General features: G+C 41.3%; 1 protein-coding gene across 5 annotated transcripts in view; it reads left to right on the top strand.

The window, feature by feature from the left end:
* The window catches only part of ZCCHC4 (zinc finger CCHC-type containing 4), a 50,467-nt gene that overhangs the window by 16,104 nt on the left and 14,716 nt on the right, over positions 1-19,647 (top strand). For 3 of the 5 annotated variants that reach the window (XR_009549047.1, XM_060188260.1, XM_060188262.1), the window contains exons 4-8: positions 1,607-1,882; positions 2,316-2,393; positions 6,184-6,256; positions 12,466-12,616; positions 15,687-15,787. Coding sequence is in view for 3 of the 5 variants with exons in the window: in XM_060188260.1 (XP_060044243.1) it covers positions 1,607-1,882; positions 2,316-2,393; positions 6,184-6,256; positions 12,466-12,616; positions 15,687-15,787 (679 nt within the window). In the remaining 2 variants the exon portion in view is untranslated. Of the gene's footprint in view, positions 1-1,606; positions 1,883-2,315; positions 2,394-6,183; positions 6,257-12,465; positions 12,617-15,686; positions 15,788-19,211; positions 19,306-19,647 lie in introns of all 5 variants that reach the window. The other 2 variants (XR_009549048.1, XM_060188261.1) reach the window with 2 other exon arrangements.

The following is a 19,647-nucleotide window of genomic DNA, read 5'->3' as shown; positions in this document are numbered from 1 at the left end:
GTGGTAGTCATTTGGAAGACCCATTTGTCACTGCCTTGGGAGCTTTGAAGTGAAACTGCTGAGATAGAAAAAGTGGTAAAGCTCCCTTTGATTCGATGCTAAGTTCATGGGCATTATTGCAGTGCGATTTCAGAGTTGTGGTCAAGCTCTGAGAGTCCTTCAGTACGCCCTTCCACATACCTCCCTGTAGATCTTTTTATTCCAACTCACTGTTTCTGACTGATTTCATAACTGGTGTCGCAGTTTTAAAAGGGTGTTAACTGTGATTATGTTCTCTTTTTAATCAACTCTAATAAAATGAGAGTACAGGCGCCGGGTGGCACACTGGGTTAAGTGCACTTAGTGTGGAGCACAAGGATTCTGGTTTGAGTCCCCCCACTTCCAGAGGGGGAGGGACAGTGCTTCGAAAGCTGTGAAGCAGGTCTGCAGGTGTCTCTTTCTCTCCCCCTCTCTGTCTTCCCCTCCTCTCTCAGTTTCTCTCTGTCCTATCCAACAACAGCAGCAGCAGCAATGACAATGGGAAAAGATGCCACCAGGAGCAGTGGATTCATAGTGCAGGCACCGAGCCCCAGCAATAACCCTGGAGGCAAAAAAAAAAAAAAAAAAGAAAGAAACAAAGAGGACAAGAAGGAAATGTGAAGCTGAAATCAGATAGAATGTCGATGTGCAGAAAGCTGAAATGGAGAACCAGTATAGTTTTCTCAAGGCTATAAATACTGTCTTGGATTTGGTGGACAGGGCGAGCATCTCTGTCAGTACTGCTAAGGAGAGACGAGCTTTGCAGAAATACTTTTTCTTTTAGGAGGGAGTTGTTCTTGCTAAGTATGTCATAAGGACTTGAAGAATGACCTTAATTTCTCATTTAAAAATGACTGTCATTCCTGAGCTGCACCGCTTAACACTTCACAGGACGCACGGATGCGTCAATCAATGTAACATTGGTAGTCGCCATTACTACTAGGTCATTTGAGTAATAGATGACATTCACATTGTAAATGGATATTGATCTCCCCGCCAGTGACGGTTTTGGAGAATCTCAAGTCTTGTGAAATTGCTGATTCTCTTCCACTTTACAGATCTATTGCCAGACACTAGTCTTAACCCACCTTCCAGAGATTTTTCTTACTTTTGCTTCCTTACATAGTCCTTTTGGGAGGTAATCCTACTTTCTGGAATACTGAAAATAGCAAAAAACAAAACACACACAACTAAACAAAAACCATCCTCACAACATTTTTCCCTCTCTTTTTGCTTTTTTTTTTTTTAATTGGGGAATTAATGTTTTACATTCAATAGTAAGTACAATAGTTTGTACATGCATAACATTCCCCAGTTTCCCATATAACAATACAACCCCCACTAGGACCTCTGAATCCTTCTTGGATCTGTGTTCTCCCCACCCACCCACCCCAGTTTTTTTTTGTTTTGTTTTGTTTTTTTTAACCAGAGCACTGCTCAGCTCTGGTTGATGGTGGTGTGGGGAATTAAACCTAAGACTTCGGAGCCTCAGGCATGAGAGTCTCTTTGTATAACCATTATGTTATCTCCCCCGCTCCAGAACAACAAATTTAGAATACATCCACTTGTGTTTTATTGTGTCTTGAAGGTACTTGAAGTTCATTGAGCTGCCCTTATCTCAGAGAAGGTTCTGTCAAAGATGTCAGCAGCTGTTGTTGCCAGATGACCAGGAGAAGCATCACGGGCATCAGGTAATGGGTGACATTTCTGTCACCCAGTTAAAAAGGCCCAGCCAACTCCTCTATCCACTGGAGAACAAGAAGACAAATGCCCAGTATTTGTTTGCTGACAGGAGCTGTCAGTTCTTGGTAGACCTCCTTTCCACCCTCGGATTCAGAAGAGTACTGTGTGTTGGAACACCAAGGTGTGTTATATGATCTTTCTCCTGTGACTACTATTTAAATTATAAGGAAAAAAAAAATCAAACAGTGATTTAGTCCATCCAGCTTGGGGCTTTACACAAAGGAAACGCAAAGCGAGACTCCTCTGTTAAGGAGTTGGAAGGCTGTGTACCATTTGAGAAACATCTTTGTAGATTGCTGATATGTAATCAAAGATTATTTATGATTTGATTTCCAAACAGCTGGTAATTTTAGACTTCTCTCCTTCCGATAAGTTCTGCCCTTTACAGAAAGACCTGCAAAACTGAAATCTTATATTTGTCTTGCCAAATCCTTTACATAGTGTTCATGACGTAGTAGAAATATTAAGATAAAACTTTTTTTATTTTTGCTTATTTGCTAATTATCTGTGGCATTGTGATTTCATATTAGATGTGCTTCTACTCATTGCTCTAGGTTGCATGAGCTGATCAGGTTGAAAGCCTCCAGTGACAAGTCTAACATTAAAAGCCTCCTATTGGATATTGATTTTCGGTAGGTTTACAAAATACACTACATGCTCTTATTACAAAGTATATAATATTCTCCTTCATTGTCTCCTGTTTCTTTTTAATGTATTTCTCTTATTAATTCTAACCTATGGTAATCCTTTAGTTAATACTTAGAAGTATTTACGGGTTATAAGTTACCTTCTTAGTTGTATAAACTCGGCATGTAACTTGTCATATTCCAAACAGCAAGGCAGATTTCTTCCGATAGTGTGCGCCCTTCATCTTCCCTGTGTATGTGTCCAGTGGACTTGGGCTTATGATTTAGAGATAAATTCCTATTGAGTGAAATTTCTTTTCAGTTCTGGTTTCTTTAGATAAGGCTGGTCTTCCTCTAGATTTTCTCCATGCAATGTTGTGAGTGTGATAAAGGCCTTTGTGTTAACATATTTTTCCCAGGGGTGTGTGTGTTGTTTTTCCCTGGACAGAATATGAAGTGAAGGGAGTGTTAACTAGGAAATGATAGCACCCAGGGGTGGATTAGCGCAGTTAGGCTTTGTGGGAGAGAGAGGCTCAGAATTAAGTGACATCTGATAGTGCTAGGTGGTGGCCTACTTGGTTGAGTGCAAACATTGCTATGTGCAAGGACCTGGGTTTAAGCCGCCACAGAGGGGTCGCTTCACAAACAGTGAAGCAGGTCTGCAGGTGTCTCTCTGTCTCTTTTCCTCTCTGTCTCCCCTCACCTCTCAATTTCTTTCTGTCCTATCAACAAAAGAAAAAAAAAAAGGGAAAAAATGGCCTCTCAGAGCAGTGGATTCAAAGCGTAGGCACTGAGCCCCAGCGATAACTCTGGAGGTTAAAAAAAAAAAAGTAGTGATTCAGGTTTCTTGTTGCTCCCTTGAAAAGGACTGTCCAGGGCTGTGGAGATTTCCTCAGTGCCAGTGTTCTGTGCAGGTAGACTGTAAGCCTCCTCTTCAGGGCCTCTAAGATACGCCATGAACATTTGCAAAGATGGAGTTCTGGTGGTTCTAATCTTGGCATGAAAGATGTGAAACTGTTTGGCAAACTATCATCCAAATAAAGTTATATGGAAAGAGACTCTTAGGTTCATTTCGTGAACTAATTTTATTCAGCTCTTGATTACATTTCCTGTGTGCAGAATATGTCTCGCACTTGCTAACCGCCTCTCATTTGCAGAGAATGAATGGCTGAACTAAATGAATGTCCTTTTGAGCAGTTTTCAAGTGCATGCATTTCTGATTGGTTTTGTTTGCCTTGTTCAACGGAGAAAATAATTCTTTGTGGCCGGTTTCATTTTAGAAGGGTAATGTTGAGTGATTTTTCATAATTTAAAATATGAATAATTATGCTCCCTCGTTTGTCATTGATAGCAACTTATGCTGAAATCTTGACTTTTTTTTTCTCTCCCTCTTGCTGGCTCTGCCTGCTGCTTCCCAGAATATATTGCACAAATGTACTGTGCTGAATTATATGTAAATATAATTTTTTTTAAATGACCATTGTGTTTTTCTGCCACTATGAAAAATGGACAGGTTGTAGGAATGTATTTTAAAAAGGGATCATGTTTGCCTTTGTTCTCACTCACAAAGCAACGCAAAAGAGAAAGAAGCATGCCCTTGATTCATAATGACTCCTGCCTGTACTGTTACTGGGATAGATCTATATACATAAAGTAGTGGCTGTGTGTCTGTCTGTATGCATCACGTGATATACATATAAAGTAATTATATATGTTTAGATTAGGGGTAGAAAAATTTGGTTGGCTAGAGCCATCAAAATAGCTCACTTGCGTAGTGTGCCTGCTTTGCTATGTGTGTGAGTTCAATCCCGGCCCCCATGACATTAGAGCAAGCTTTGGGGCTGTAGTCTCTCTCTCCATCTCTCTCTCTCTCTCTCTCTCTCTCTCTCTCTCTGTCTTTTTCTCTCCATCTCTGTATATATCTGAAAAAGTTGACCTGAAGCCGGGAAGCCCTAGTGATGGCCAAATACTTGTTGTTGGACGTAAGCAGAATTCTCTAATGCTAGAGCATTATGACATAAATCAGATCTTTAGAACTCGCGTATATTAAAATAGTGATGCCTAGTGCCTGGGAAGACAACCCAGCTTGTAGAGAGCATTGGACTCTCCTGCCTGAGACTTCCAGTTCAAGACCTGGCACTGCACAAATGGGAGTAGTGCTCTGATTTCTCTGTCTCTGTGAACCTCTCACTATTTAATATGAAAGGAAACTTTAAAAATATAGAATAAAGTAATGATACCTACTATTTCAGTATATGCTATGGACCGATGACTCTATTAATCATTTTAATCCATCGCCTCACCACTTCTTACTGTGTCCTGTGAGGTGAAAATTCCTTTTCCTGCTTTATATCACCCAAGACATTGAGGCTCTGCTCCTTCCTGCAGTTACACAGCATTTGGAACTAGACTACCTTACTGTGTTTTATTTTACGTATTTGCATATATATTCTTAGCCAAATTAAGATAGAAGATAAGTTAGCGTTACCCATTTTATTGGTTAGTCGCTGTGGATGGCTACAGAATGAATCACTTAAAAACGGTAATAGACAACTGAGAGTAGACGCAAAGCTACGTTGCTATCATGGGTTGGTTAGAGAAGACACACAAGTAAGAATGTGTCCCCCGCTCCCCCTCCCCCCCCAGTATTTCAACTAGGTTATAGATTCTATGGAAGTTTGGCATTCTTCATGTGTGATTGTGCATAACTAAATTGTGGAACTTCAAAATCATCTTGAGATAATGAAGAGGTTTCTAAATTACACAAAGTCCTCAGAAATCAGCTAGAATGACATTAAGATCCGTATACATAAATAGGAACAGCACAGTGCTAGAAACACAAATACAATTAAGGAATAAAGAAAACTTAGGCTTGTAAGAAATCAAATTAATGCAGATTCAAACCATGATGTATGAATTTTGCTTCATAAATGAGCAAGAATTTATAAACTGTTAATACCTAAAGCTGGTGCTCTCATTTATTGATGATTGCATTTTAAAGTAGTATATTAAAAGAATAAGGTGACTGAGTCAGCAAATAAATAGTTCTCTCTTCTGGCACTACCTCGGTAATGTAAAATGCACATTTTTTCATCTATATTGAGAAGCCTGTTGTATTAAGCTAATCTTCAGTGGACAAAAACTTCATGTTAATTTGTTGTTGTTAGCCACAGAAGAAAATAATGAACAACTGTGGAGCAGAAATGTGGATTCACTCTGTTCCTTCGAATCACTAGCTATGAGGTGTAATCTTGTCAACCCATCTCAAGTTTAAGTTGCATAGTCTGAGTAACCGAATTGCTTATGTATGATCCTTGGCTCGTAACAACACATGTATTTTATAGATGAGTGTTCTACAGTAGTGCTACTAGTTATTAGACTTTGAAAAAATAATTTGTTATTGGGGCCGAGTGGTGATGTACCCAGTTAAGCGCACATGGTATAATGTGCAAGGACTCGCCCAAGGGCCTGGGTTCCAGCTCCCGCTTCCCACCTGCAACAAGATGTTTCACAAGCAGTGAAGCAGGTCTGCAGCTGTTTATCTTGCTCTTCCTCTCTACCTCCTCTTCCCCCTTCAATTTCTCTCTAGCCTACCAAATAAAATAGAAACAAAAAATTGCTATTCACCCACTGTTAGTGACTCCCTGAGAGCCTTGGGAAGTCTTATTTTCATAACACTAAGTGATGATAAAAATCAGTTCTACTCAAGGTGTAATTTCGTAGTTTAAAACGTTATTCTTTATTTATTGTTTAGCTGTGACGGGGCAAATAACTGTAGTCATAAATTGTTTTGCAGGTACTCACAGTTTTACATGGAAGATAGCTTTTGCCATTATAACATGTTTAACCATCACTTCTTTGATGGGACGGTAAGAATTATGACCATTATCTCTTTCTCCTCTTACTGTGCGAGAACACATCCAGGAGGTGTACCTCCTTTGTTATCTTGTGCAGCCCTCAAGATCTTGTTTACCAAGCGCCCTTGTGTGGTCACACTGTTCCTCTCCCATAACTTGTCACAGCTTTGGGAATGATCACTCAGTGTTGTACCACAGCCCTCTGGCTCTGTGTCCTCTCCCCAGCTTCTGCTTCCCGGTCTTTGTTTCGTTATTTGTGTTTAGGACATACAACTTGAGTCTTGAACTGGACTTTCTACCATGCTGGCTTCTGCCCATTTTGCCCTCCCCTCCCCGCTTTCTCTCTCTTCCCTTCATCAACTTCCCCTCGTTCTTCAAAGCTCAGTTCCTAGTCACTTGCTCCAGTCTCAGCTCATGCCCAGACAAGATCAGGTTTTTCTTTGATTTATGGTATTGCCATTAATATGTAATTCTGTGGTTATTTCTCTGATGTCTGCCTCCTTGATAAATTTCATCTCCTGGCTAAGGGGATTTATGGCTTTATTAATCTTATCCTTAAAATACAGTGACTAAAGTGGACCCTAGTAAAAGGAATGGCCTCTGGGTGGTGATGCGGGGTCAGGCTAGGGCCATCAGTTATAAAAGATGTGCTCTCTGGCAGGGTTTGATCCCCACCACTTAAAATGGTGACTTGGTGCTCTTATCTCTCTCAGCTAGAAAATAAGAAGGATAAAAAGGACAGTGACTCAATAAAAGCTCTTTCAATATGATGCTAATAAGATCCGTGTGACTAGACACATAGAAGTCCTAGTGTAAAATAAAAACTATGGTCAACCAAGTAATCAACCTGGCCAAGGTCAGCCAAAGAGATATATGATTTATTTTACCACCAAGGTTATCACTGGGACTTGGCATTTACAGGACAAGTCAACAGCTTCTGGTGGCTGTTTTCCCCTTTCATTTATTTGATGAGAGAGAGAGAGAGAGAGAGAGAGAGAGAGAGAGGAGACCTGTAGCACTGCTTGCCCCTGCAGGTGGGGACTGGAGGCTTGAACCTGGGTCTGTGTGCACGGTAATGTGTGTAGTCAACCAGGTGCATCACCACCCTACCCCCAGCCAGAAATATTTTGATATTCTCCAGAAACCTACTTGATGTGTCCCTGTATATGCATGTGTATAAATCCATTAAAAAAAATAATAGGGAGTCGGGCGGTAGCACAGTAGGTTAAGCGCAGGTGGTGCAAAGCAAAAGGATCCCGGTTCGAGCCCCTGGCTCCCCACCTACAGGGGAGTCGCTTCACAGGCGGTGAAGCAGGTCTGCAGGTGTCTGTCTTTCTCTCCCCCTCTGTCTTCCCCTCTTCTCTCCATTTCTCTCTGTCCTATCCAACAACAACGACATCAATAACAACAACTACAACAATAAAACAACAAGGGCAACAAAAGGGAATAAACAAATAATAAAATATTTTTTAAAGTTAATAATAATAGTGAGCCATGCTGAAGTATATATTGTGTTTTAACATGCTAATGATATATGAATATCAAGCAAGTCTGGAAAACTAAGCATTCAGGAAATGTGAACTAATTGCTATTTTTAAAAAAGATTGATGTATTTATGTATTTTTACCAGAACACAGCTCAGCTCTGCCATGTGGTGTTGGGAATTGAATCTGTGGCCTTTAGTGCCTTAGGCATGAAAGTCTTTTTGTATAACCACTATGCTACCTTCCTAGTCCATGAAAACATTCTAAATTATTGTTTGGGATTGAAGAATGAATCTTCTGATTTAATGTAACCAGTGATGTTCTCCTCCCACTAGAATCGGCTTTGCATTGGGATATATATTTTGCAGCTGTTATAGCCAGGAAAACCAAGTATTGAGATAAATAGCATTTAGAATTAGACATCTTTCATTGCTTCCCAGTTTCTATGAGTTTCTATGGTTGGTAATCATTAGGACCCGAGAGCTGATTGAGTGTGAGGGAGAGGGAGGAATTGAAAAATCACTTGAAGAGTGGATAACGTGGGACTTCTCAACAAGGCATTGACTGTGGGAACAAGTGGGGAAAGAACTAGATTCTGTAGGCATTTCCCAGATAGAGACAAGAAGGCTTGGTGATAAAATGTGGGGTGAGGTCAAAGATGACTTAGTGGTATGGCCTGGGTTTGTATTTACTTTTATTTACTTTGTATTATTATTATTATTATTACTGCCACCAGGCTTATCCCAGGGGCTCAGTATCTGCGTGAAAAATTTGATTGTACAGAGAGAAATTGAGAGGGGAGGGAGAGATAGAGAAGGGGACAGAGAGAGAGAGAGACATATCTGCAACTGCTTCACCACTCCTAAAGTTTCCCTCCTGCAGGTGGGGAGTGGGGGGCTTGAACCAAGGTCCTTGCACATTCTAACATGTATACTCAGCTGGGTGTACCACTGCATGGCCCCCTGGGCTTGTACTCCATTCTTCAAAACAAGGGGTGAGGGAAGTTTGAAAGTGAAATTTGCAAGTTCTGCACTGGTGGGACTGACAGTATATTGCCATGGATGTACCTGCTGTGACTTCCGGAGTCTGGAGCCTTGAGCCTAGGGGTGTGGCAGGGCTGATGAAACAACAGAAGTTTCTACCAGAGGGGCTGGGTGGTCATGCACTCACTTGAGTGCACATGTTACAATGCTAAGAGCCAGAGTTCAAGCCCTCTGTCCCCACCTGCCGGGAGAAAGCTTCACAAGAAGTGAAACAGGTCTCTCTTTTTCTCTCCTCTATCTTTTTTCTTCTTTTCTCTCAGTTTCTCTATCTCTATCCAGTAAATAAATAAATAAATAAATAAAACGAAAGGAAAGGGAAAAAAATGCCAGAGTAAAACCTGACAGGGCAACACCGGGCCAGGGCTTTATTCAGTTCTTTTTAATACTCTGCCATGATTTAACTTTTTTATTTTGAACAATAATGACAGTAAAAGAGTAAAATCACATTTAAAAGCCTAACAGTTGGCTGGCGGTCTCATAGCAAAATAGGAAGTAATTTTGATAATAACAAGTAAAGCTGATAAGATAACCTTTTGCAGTTCCAGATTAACACTTAGAATAATCTCACAAGGCTGCAGATGCTCCTTATCTTTCCAGAAGAAGCCAGTCATCCAGCTGAGGATCTCCTTTCTCATTGTTAGGAGCAGCCTCAAAATAGCACTGCCACTGTAGGTTCACCCAGAGAAAGCTGTTGTTTTAATGACTTCACTCTTGGCCATTTTTCTGCCCACTTCCTGAGTCAAGGCTTTCAGTAAAGATAGCCATCTGCAGGGGGTCGGGCGGGGGCGCAGTGGGTTAAGCGCACGTGGCGCAATGCGCAGGGACCAGCGTAAGGATCCCGGTTCTAGCCCCCGGCTCCCCACCTGCAGGGGAATCGCTTCACAGGCGGTGAAGCAGGTCTGCAGGTGTCTATCTTTCTCTCCCCCTCTCTCTGTCTTCCCCTCCTCTCTCCATTTCTCTCTGTCCTATCCAACAACAAAGCAACGTCAACAATGGCAATAATAACCGCAACGAGGCTGCAACAACTAGGGCAACAAAAGGGGAAAAATGGCCTCCAGGAGCGGTGGATTCATGGTGCAGGCACTGAGCCCAGCAATAACCCTGGAGGAAAAAAAAAAAAAGATAGCCATCTGCAGAGACAGGGCGATGGTTCTACAAAAGATCCTCATGCCTGAGACGCAGAGGTCTCAAGTTGAATTCCCAGCACCACCATCAGCCAGAGTTGAGTAGTTCTCTCTCTCTCTCTCTCTCTGTGTGTGTGTGTGTGTGTGTGTGTGTGTGTGTGTGGTTAAAATAAAATAATTAAACTTTAAAATATTGTAATTGGGAGTCGGGCGGTAGCGCAGCAGGTTAAGCACACGTGGTGCAAAGCGCAAGGACCGGCCTAAGGCTCCAGGTTCAAGCCCCTGGCTCCCCACCTGCAGGGGAGTCCCTTCATAGACGGTGAAGCAGGTCTGCAGGTGTCTGTCTTTCTCTCCCCCCTCTGTCTTCCCTTCTTCTCTCGATTTCTCTCTGTCCTATCCAACAATGAGGACAACAATAATAACTACAACAACAATAAAGCGACAAGGGCAACAAAAGGGAATAAATAAATAATAATAAAAATATTGTAATTGCTAGCCCCCAACAAAGGTGCTTTGAGGGTAGAAACCTCTATATTATATATAAGAACTTTACAGCCCACCCATTAAGAATCCATAGCACTTTCTATATTTTGCCTTTTGGGCCTCTTCAGGTCCTTACCACTGTGGGCTAACTGTGTCAGATAGGTAGGCAAATGGTAGGTGGTTGGAAAGGAGAAGCAGCATCACAGCATAGAGGCTTCCTCCAGAGCTGGGGCTCCACGCCAGCTCACACACAAGGCAGAATGGGCCTTCTCCCCAGTGAGTGCCATCACTAGCACCCACACGGGATTTCTTCACTGCAAATAATACAGTATTTTAAGTAGTACAAAATGTCATATGCCTTAATGGCATAGAGGATTAAAATAAGTGGAGAGAACAGCATTTGAAATGTGCAGTGCTTTTTCAGTGATAACAAAGAAAAGAATTTATTGTTAGCACTGCTGGCTCAGACATCTGCTTCCTGTAGATGGTCCACATCAGCACCCTCTGCATACCCGATGGGATATCATGCCACCAGTTCTAACCTGGAAGGGAATATACATCTATCTAAATTAGTTGTTTTAACAAGACAGATACAGAGAGAGGGAGAGGGAAAGGGAGAGAGTCCAGAGCACTGCTCAGCTCAGACTTACAGTGGTGCTAGGGATTGAACCTAGGACTTGAGTTCCAGGCACAGAGGTCTTTTTGCATAAGTGTTTGACTATCTTCTCTGTCCTTTTAGTGTTTTCTGTGTGTTTGTTTTGCTTTTAATTTGGCTAGGAGTCTTAATGTTTACTTTCTCCCCCTCTTCATTCTACTTTTAACTCTGAGGAATTAAAATGTTTTTTTTTTAGTCCCATTAACTGTACTTGAAGATGTTGGTGTCTGCAAGTTAAGGAAGTCCTAGACAGTGCTTGAGAAGTGATTAGCCTGCCTGACACTTTTTCCTTTGCTGCTGGGGGACTAACTTCCCAGGAAAATTTATAAAGATCCCCTTGAAAAGGGGGTTGGGTTTATTGAGGGTTTTCCTCTTAACAGCTGGCCTTTTAAGTCCATTTACAAAAAGAATGTGTGTGTGTGTGTGTGTGTGTGTGTGTGTGTGTGTGTGTGTGTGTTAGAGAAGCGGAGCATCACTCTGTCACATGCGATTCTGGGCTCAAACTCAGGATCTTGTGCTTGATAGAGTCCAACACTCTAGCCACTGCACCACCTCCTGTCATGAGTACATATATATATCATTATAAAGCACATACAGATTTACTCAAGTTGAGTGCTATTACATTTTAAAAGCTGAGTCATTTTGTATACTCTCTGGGTATTAATAAGCCTTTATAGTGTTGATTTGTCTTTATAGAAAACTACTACAAAGTCAGTAGACCAGAGTTAGTAATAAAGGTGTATTTCCTTTTAACTTCTCTGAAGGGAAAAAAAAATAAATCACACACACACACACACACACACACACACACACACACACAACAAGGGCTAGTGTTAACCTTGTAGTTACTAAAAATACTTCAGTGAATTTGTGGGGAAATGTGTGGCTAGCATTATTTCATGGTCTGGTTAAGCTTGTCTTCTGAATTTTCATTTTACTTCCAGCACATTTTCAATCCTGTTTGTCATTTACCTGGCCCTCAAAATCAATTCTTCTTAAATTCAACTTGGGGCAGCGGGCAAGCCAGATAGGGAAAAGCCTGTCTTTCTTATCTCTGCATCCCCAGCATCTGGTACAGTCCATGCTTCTGTTTTTCTGATTCCAATGTGGCCTTTTCATCTTTACAGATAATAAATAATAATGAACTGCTCCCTCAAAGGCCACTAAATTTAGTCTTTTAACCATCTGAAATGTGTAGTCCTCTGATAGTGATGGTAGTTGAGTATGAAAGTTTGTAAACTTGTCTTTTCAAGGGGAAACATAAAATCTTACAGGAGCCACACGAGAGAGGTTCCGGGACATCACCGAGGGACTCTGGGGTGGCGGGTGACTTGGGTTCTTGCACCAGCAGTGGGGTGGAGCCAGGGCATGCCCCTCCTGTCAGGCATCTTCTTCAGGCCCTCACTTAGGAGTGAATCTTCACTTACTCCAGGCCGCCCTTGACGTGTGCAAAGCATTTTTACAGGAAGATAATGGTGAAGGAGTCATTATGGTGACAGATCCTCCTTTTGGTGGCTTGGTTGAACCTCTGGCTGTTACATTCAAGAAGATGATTGCTATGTGGAAGGAAGGTCAGAGCCAAGGTAGGCAACTGTGTCACTTACTGCAAAATAAACATTTATCCATGTACCTGCTTCCTGCCCACTAGTGAATCAGAGGTCTGATAAGACATCCGTTGTCTTGGGCTCTTGCTTTTTTTAATTTTATTTTTTTTCAACAGCCTTATCTAAGGATATGGCTGAGTTCATTGTTATAGTAATGTGCATTATCCTGTGCAGTTATCTTGAAAATGACTTCAGGGACATTATGAATCACAGAGAACTGCTGGCATCTATTCAGAGGGTATTTACAAGGGAGCAGCTCTTTTCCAGGTGCTGCTTCAGCTCTGGGAAGAGAGACTAAAGCAGACGCATATCTCTGTCCCTGCGGACCTTGGGTTCCTGCTCCTCAAGTCTTGTCCCACAGTCCAGAGCACTGCCGGCCTCTAGCCTCGAGCTCCAGGCTGCCAAGATTTGTATGGGAAAGTAGGGCCTCCAGTAGTGTGGTCAGAGGCAGGTTAATGGCTGCAGGTTGTCATTCAGTTCAAAGTCGACTTCAGAAAATTTTCTGTACCATCAGCTAGTGAGTTAGTATAACCACTTTTTCATTCCCAGCTTGCAACGTTGATAAATCTCTAAGAGTGTCAGGGGTTTGTGATCAAACTCCTCCATTAATCATGTTACATAAGTAATGCACTTGAGATGCAGAAAGCAAATGAAATCTAAAACATGACTCAGAGCGTTGACTATTTCACTTATTTTGGGTTCTTAAGTTCACTTATCTGAGTGGGTGAATCAGGATAATGAGAGACCCTGTGAAGACCTTTGTGAGCTTATTTAATAGCTGCAACCCCTGCCTCTCTCTTTGAAGATGCTATTTTTATTAATTTCACATATATTTTACTCAGCTAGTAAGAATGATGAATTCACCTTCTTCACCTCATCTTGAGTGGAGCTTGTAGTTATCATGTTAAGTGAGCTAAGCCAGAAAGGGAAGGATGAATATGGGATGATCTCACTCAGACAGAAGTTGAGAAATAAGACCAGAAAGGGGAAAGTAGAACTTGGACTGGGTTTGGCATATTGCACCCAAGTAAATGACTCTGGGGGGGGAGGGAAGGGAAAAGGGACTTTCAAGTCCTACAGAATTACACAATTTCAGGGGAATAGTTTCACCCTTAGAGGTATGTGTAACTTTCTGTACCTGCCAACAGAGTTCTGGCAAATGCCATAGTTTTTACAAAGTCTGAGAAGACAGTCTGATTACTATTTACTTCAAAACTCATTTGCTTTAATCATTTTATTCCACATGTGAAGGAAGCCATCTGGTAGTTGTCTTCACTATTTATTTTACTTAGCATAATTCTCCCAAACAATGCAATATCATCTTGCAATCCCCTGCCTCTTTTAAAAGTGATGTGTATTTATTTATTTATTTATTTATTTACCTCCAGGGTTATTGCTGGGGCTCAGTGCCTGCACCATGAATCCACTGCTCCTGGAGGCCACTTTTTCCCCCCTTTGTTGCCCTTGTTGTTGTAACCTCGTTGTGGCTATTATTGTTATTGTTGATGTAGTTCGTTGTTGGACAGGACAGAGAGAAATGGAGAAAGGAGGGGAAGACAGAGAGGGGGAGAGAAAGATAGACACCTGTAGACCTGCTTCACCGCCTGTGAAGCGACTCCCCTGCAGGTGGGGAGCCGGGGGCTGGAATCGGGATCCTTTCGCCGGTCCTTGCGCTTTGCGCCACCTGCACTTAATATGCTGCACTACTGCCTGACCCCGTAATTATTTATTTTTATTGCTACCAGATTTATCACTGGGGCATGGTACCTGCACAGTGAATCCACTGCTCCCAGTGGCCTTCCCTCCCCTTCCCCTTTGTATAGAGACAGAGAGAAACTGAGAAGTTAGGGGAAGAAAATAGAAAAGAAGAAAGACACCTGCAATGCTGCTTTACCACTCGTGAAGCTTCTCCCTTGTGGGTTTAAAGATCACCTTTAACAAGATTGTTCTTAGGGATTATCCATTTCTAAGATTGGTTCATCCCTGAAAGCCAACATGAGTCATGGCAAAAGCAGGATTCAGACCTCAGGCTTTCTACCCACTCGTCCAGGATTCATTCTCTCTACCACATCACAACTACCTTGAGCTTCAAAGTGATGCACTTCTCAGATTTCCCAATTCCTTGACCAAAATTTTGCATTTTTCTAGCCAAAAGCCATAGACATGTAATACTGTTAGATGACCTCATAACTGATTAGATATAAAAGAATGTTCCCCAGGCTGGGGGTATGGCTCGACCTGCCAATGTCCATGTCCAGCACAGAAGGAATTACAGAAGCCAGACCTCCCATCTTCTGCATCCCATAAAAATTTTTGGTCCATACTCCCAGAGGGATAAAGAATAGGGAAGCTTCCAATGCAGGGGGATGGAATTCGGAACTCTGGTGGTGGGAATTGTATGGAATTGTACCACTCTTATTCCACAATCTTGTCGATCATTATTAAGTCACTAAAAAAACAACAACAAAAAAATGTTTCCACCTCCAGAGGGGATGCTTCACAAGCAGTGAAGCAGGGCTGCAGGTGTCTCTCTGCCTTTCTATAGCTTCCTCCCCTCTCAATTTCTGTCTGTCTTTACAAAATTTAAAAAGAGGGAGTCCGGCAGTAGCTATTAACTCATATTAGCACATGTTAAGTGAGCTAAGCCAGAAAGGGAAGGATGAATATGGGATGATCTGACTCAGACAGAAGTTGAGAAATAAGACCAGAAAGGGGAAAGTAGAACTTGGACTGGGTTTGGCGTATTGCACCCAAGTAAATGACTCTGGGGGAAGGTCCTGGTTGCATGATGGAGGAGGAGGACCTAGGATGGAGGTGAGAGTGTTTTGCAGAGAGCTTTTGCACACGTGTCAACAACTGTATATAGTATAAACCATTAATCCCTCAGTAATATATGCCAAAGAATGTTTCAAACTACAAATGGTTCTGGTAAACAGTTTCTCATTTTGTATGATTAAGATTCCTGGAAATACTGTAATTTCTCACAATATCAGAATTTTTTTTCCTTTTACATCAATATCTTTATTTTCTTTCTCTTGTGATCCACTAGATGACAGTCACAAAGAACTACCCATTTTCTGGATTTTCCCGTATTTTTTTGAATCCCGAATCTGTCAGTTTTTCCCCAGCTTCTGCATGTTGGACTACCAGGTATAGTTCTGTTTCCTAGTATGGTTGGGGGATGGATTTTCTGTTTTAAGTAAATACTCTGATGAGCGATGACCTTCCACTTTAATAAATGAACATGCTATAAGCTATATTAAGTTTTAAAAGTCTACTTCCTTGAGCTGGAGAGAAGAGCTGCCCGTGCCCATGAGAGAGGGCACATGTCTTGCCATGTGGCTGACCCAGGTTTGATCCCCCCACAACATGGAGTGCCATGGAACTGGGTGAAATTCTGGTGCTGTGGTATCTATATTCTTTCTGAATGAAAAAGTTACTCTAGGAGCAGCAAAGCCATATGTAGCCTTGGGTCTGGGGGGGGAAATATATATATATATATATATATATATATATACACACACATATACATACACGTGTCTATATCTAGATAGACAGGGTTATTGAAAAAGTCATGATGAATTTTTTCATTTTTTTCTGTGTAAAAATAATGTCATGACGTACGGACAACCCTATATATATGTACTATACATGGCTAAGTTCAGGGATTTGTAAATGTCTATAGTTTCTATGTTATATATTAAAAGTACAACTTCTTTTATATGGCAATAAATCTACTGGATCAAATGCAAAAGCTAAAGTCCAAAGGGGGCCTCAGGGGGATAGTTCACCAGATTTCCTGGATGGTTCTGAAGTCAACGGGGCTTAGCCCCACAGTCCCATTTCTTATCAGCACCCCGGAATCATCGTCAACAGTAAAGGTTTCCCTTTGGTGCTGGGGCTTGAGTTCAGGACCTCGCACACAACAAGGCATGCACTCTACCACCAAATTCGCACCCAGCCCCCATCCACAGTTAGAGATGCATTTTCACTCTGGACAGGAGTTTGAAATGGTGACAGGGCAAAAGAAGGCAGATCCAGAATAAAGCAGATGCAGGAGATGAGTAGGTTAATCATCAGCTCCCATTTGTTCAGACAGCCTGTGTTAATAGGAAAGAACTTTTGCAAGTATTGGAGGTTTAGTTCTGTGAAATAGTCCCACGGCCCAAGATTATTGAAAATAATTATACAGTTCATTGGTAAAAAAAAAAAAAAAAAAAAAAGTTTAGATTAGGTCCTATGTATTAGGATGAAAAGTTGTCTTTTCATTAAAGGGAAAGCTAACCTTTGAAAAGAACAATTAGAGTAAAATTGATAAAACAAAACAAATCTTTTTTTTTCCATTAAAGAGAATACTACTGCCCATTACATGCCCCACTGGAAAAAGTGATTTTACTCTTTCTCAAAATATGTTTGTTGTGTCTCTTTTTTGACAGTTTTTTTTCTCCAGTTATCTTTTCTGAACCTTTGTTTTCTTTCTCTCTTGTTCCTTTTTTTTTTACCAGAGCACTGTTCAGCTCTGGCTTATGGTGGTGCAGGGGATTGAACCTGGGACTTTGGACCCTCAGGCATGAGAGTCATTTTGCATAACCATTATGCCATCTACCCTCTGCCCTCCCTATTGTTCTTTAACCTCACTTTGTGGTCATTTTCTTTCATTTATTTTAGTTGTCTTCATCAAATAAAAAAATCTGAAAAACCTGAAAACCTCTTTTCCTTCACAGACCTCTCTCCCAGACCTTGACTAGACCTTCTTTCTGACACTGGATAAAATGATAATAACTTCCAAACCACGGTGCAGTCAGAAACCCAAAGTCACAAAATCAATCTCTCTCTCTCTCTTTCTCCCCCTCAAATACCTTTCTAGTAAGAAAATGGCAAATCTTCATAAAATATAAATTATATAGACTCCTCAGTGATAAAACACTTGGAAATAGTCCACAGGACACAGGCAACTAGGAGTCTTTAAGAACGGATTAGAAAGGAAGGGTGTGGTAACGAGAAGAAACTGATGCAGAGTCAGAAGTCTCCAAGTCTCTACTTCCCTGCCTATACAATAAAAGGATTGAGCCAGGAAAGGAATGGCAGATATATTTCACTTAGTGCCAAACCTGATAAATTGGTAGTGGCTTCCTAGAGAATTTGCTGGGGAAACCAGGCCTAGTGGTCAAGAGTAGCATGGTCAGGGAGTGACGTTGGCCACAGGGTAGCATTAACACCCTGTATTTACCATACCAGGCTCAATCCTCTTCCTTCACTTCACCTTGAGCGTGTTGTGAGCATGAGAGGAGGAAGGGAGAAAGAGAGGAGAGACACCACAGCACCACTCCACTCCTGCAGCTGTCCTGTGGATGTGTTCCCATGTAGTTTTTAAACCCAGCTCCCTGTTACGGGTGTAATCCAGTAAGTCAGCCATCTCCCTGCCCCTGGAAACTATTTTTTCTTCCTCTTTTTAAGGCTGGTTTCAGGTTCAGAACAGAAGATATTTTGACAGGAATTCCCAAGAAATTATTGCAAATTGCAAAACGACAGCTGAATCCTTAAAACCCTATGTGTAATAGAGATAACACATCTCATGGCTTTAATAAACAAGGAGAAAATGATAGATGGATAGGCAAGACAGAAAAAAATAGAGAAATGCAGATATACAATCGATATATTCATTTTAAATAAGTTACATGGGATATGTATGTATGGAGGTACAGTTAAAGGATATTGTTGGGCTTGAAGTGAGTCGGGCTTGAAGGCTTCACTTGCCATCTTTCAGATACGCGAAAGTTCAGTAGCATAATCCTTGGGGAATTATGAAAATACAAGTCACATGTAAGACGTGTGACCGCGAGTGTTACCTGGGGCATGGGAGGTGCAGAATGAACGCTGGATGGCTGGGACATCTTGGCCCCCCGTTTCACTCGTCGCACTCTCACGCGGCAGACGAAATTTGCGTATAGATAAAATTAAAAGTTGGGAACTGCAGAGATTCCAAGCTTTCCCTCATTTCTATACAGTACTTCATCACATTAATCAGTTCCGTGGGAGAAATTTTCTATTTGAAAATGCCTCTCATCATCATTGTGAGTGAAATGTCAGAGATAATGATGGGAAAATGGTGTATCAGCTCTGCCACTAGAGCGCTGAGCAATTTGCAAAATTGTGTTTGCTTTACAGCACTTCCATAGGAGGTTTATTTGTGTGGATGGAGCTATGAAATATGGATGTATGTTCGAGGTACATTAATTTACCCGAGCAGCATGCATCTTACATACCATATGTTTATAGTTAATTAGCACAACAAACCGCATTTAAAAATAATAATAATCTCAATTAGGTTATGCAAAATCAAGCAATCAACCACCTTCCTGACGCATGCATTCTCTGACTCCTTGGGTAACCATAAAGAAGTCCCCCCTTTCCATCTGTTATCTGTTACATTGCATGCGATATTCCATTTACTAGAAATCTTTCTAAGATACTTGCCCTTACACTTGAAAAAAAAAAACTTTTTAAAATTCTCTTGGGAAGAATCTTTTTTTTATTATGACATTCATAAACCATTCAAAATATCTTTGTTGAGTTTAATAAGCTGCCGTGCATTTGCTGAACCCATAGAGGATGAGGACTGCATTGAGGAACATTCATTATTTTATCTTCAAAGAAAACTATTTCAGGTGCTATTTTCATTCATTTCTTTATTTTACCTTTTAAAAACTCACTTTAAGGGGTTGGGCAGTAGCACAGCGGATTAAAAGTGTAAAGCTCAAAGAATAGCGCAAGGATCCTGGTTCAAGGCCTGGCAGGGTGTCACTTCACAAGTGGTAAAGCAGGTGTCTCTCTCTCCCTCTCTCTCTTGCCCTCCTCTCTCCATTTCTCTCTGTCCTATCCTCCAACAACAATGACATCAATAACAACAATAATAATAGCCACAACGATTTTTTAAAAAGGGCAACAAAAGGGGAAAAAATGGATAGCCTCCAGGAACAGTGATTTGTGGTGCAGGCACTGAGCCCCAG

Source organism: Erinaceus europaeus, chromosome 3 (genome assembly GCF_950295315.1).
Source record: "Erinaceus europaeus chromosome 3, mEriEur2.1, whole genome shotgun sequence".
Taxonomy (NCBI): Eukaryota; Metazoa; Chordata; class Mammalia; order Eulipotyphla; family Erinaceidae; genus Erinaceus; species Erinaceus europaeus.
This window is presented reverse-complemented; position numbering and strand designations above follow the sequence as displayed.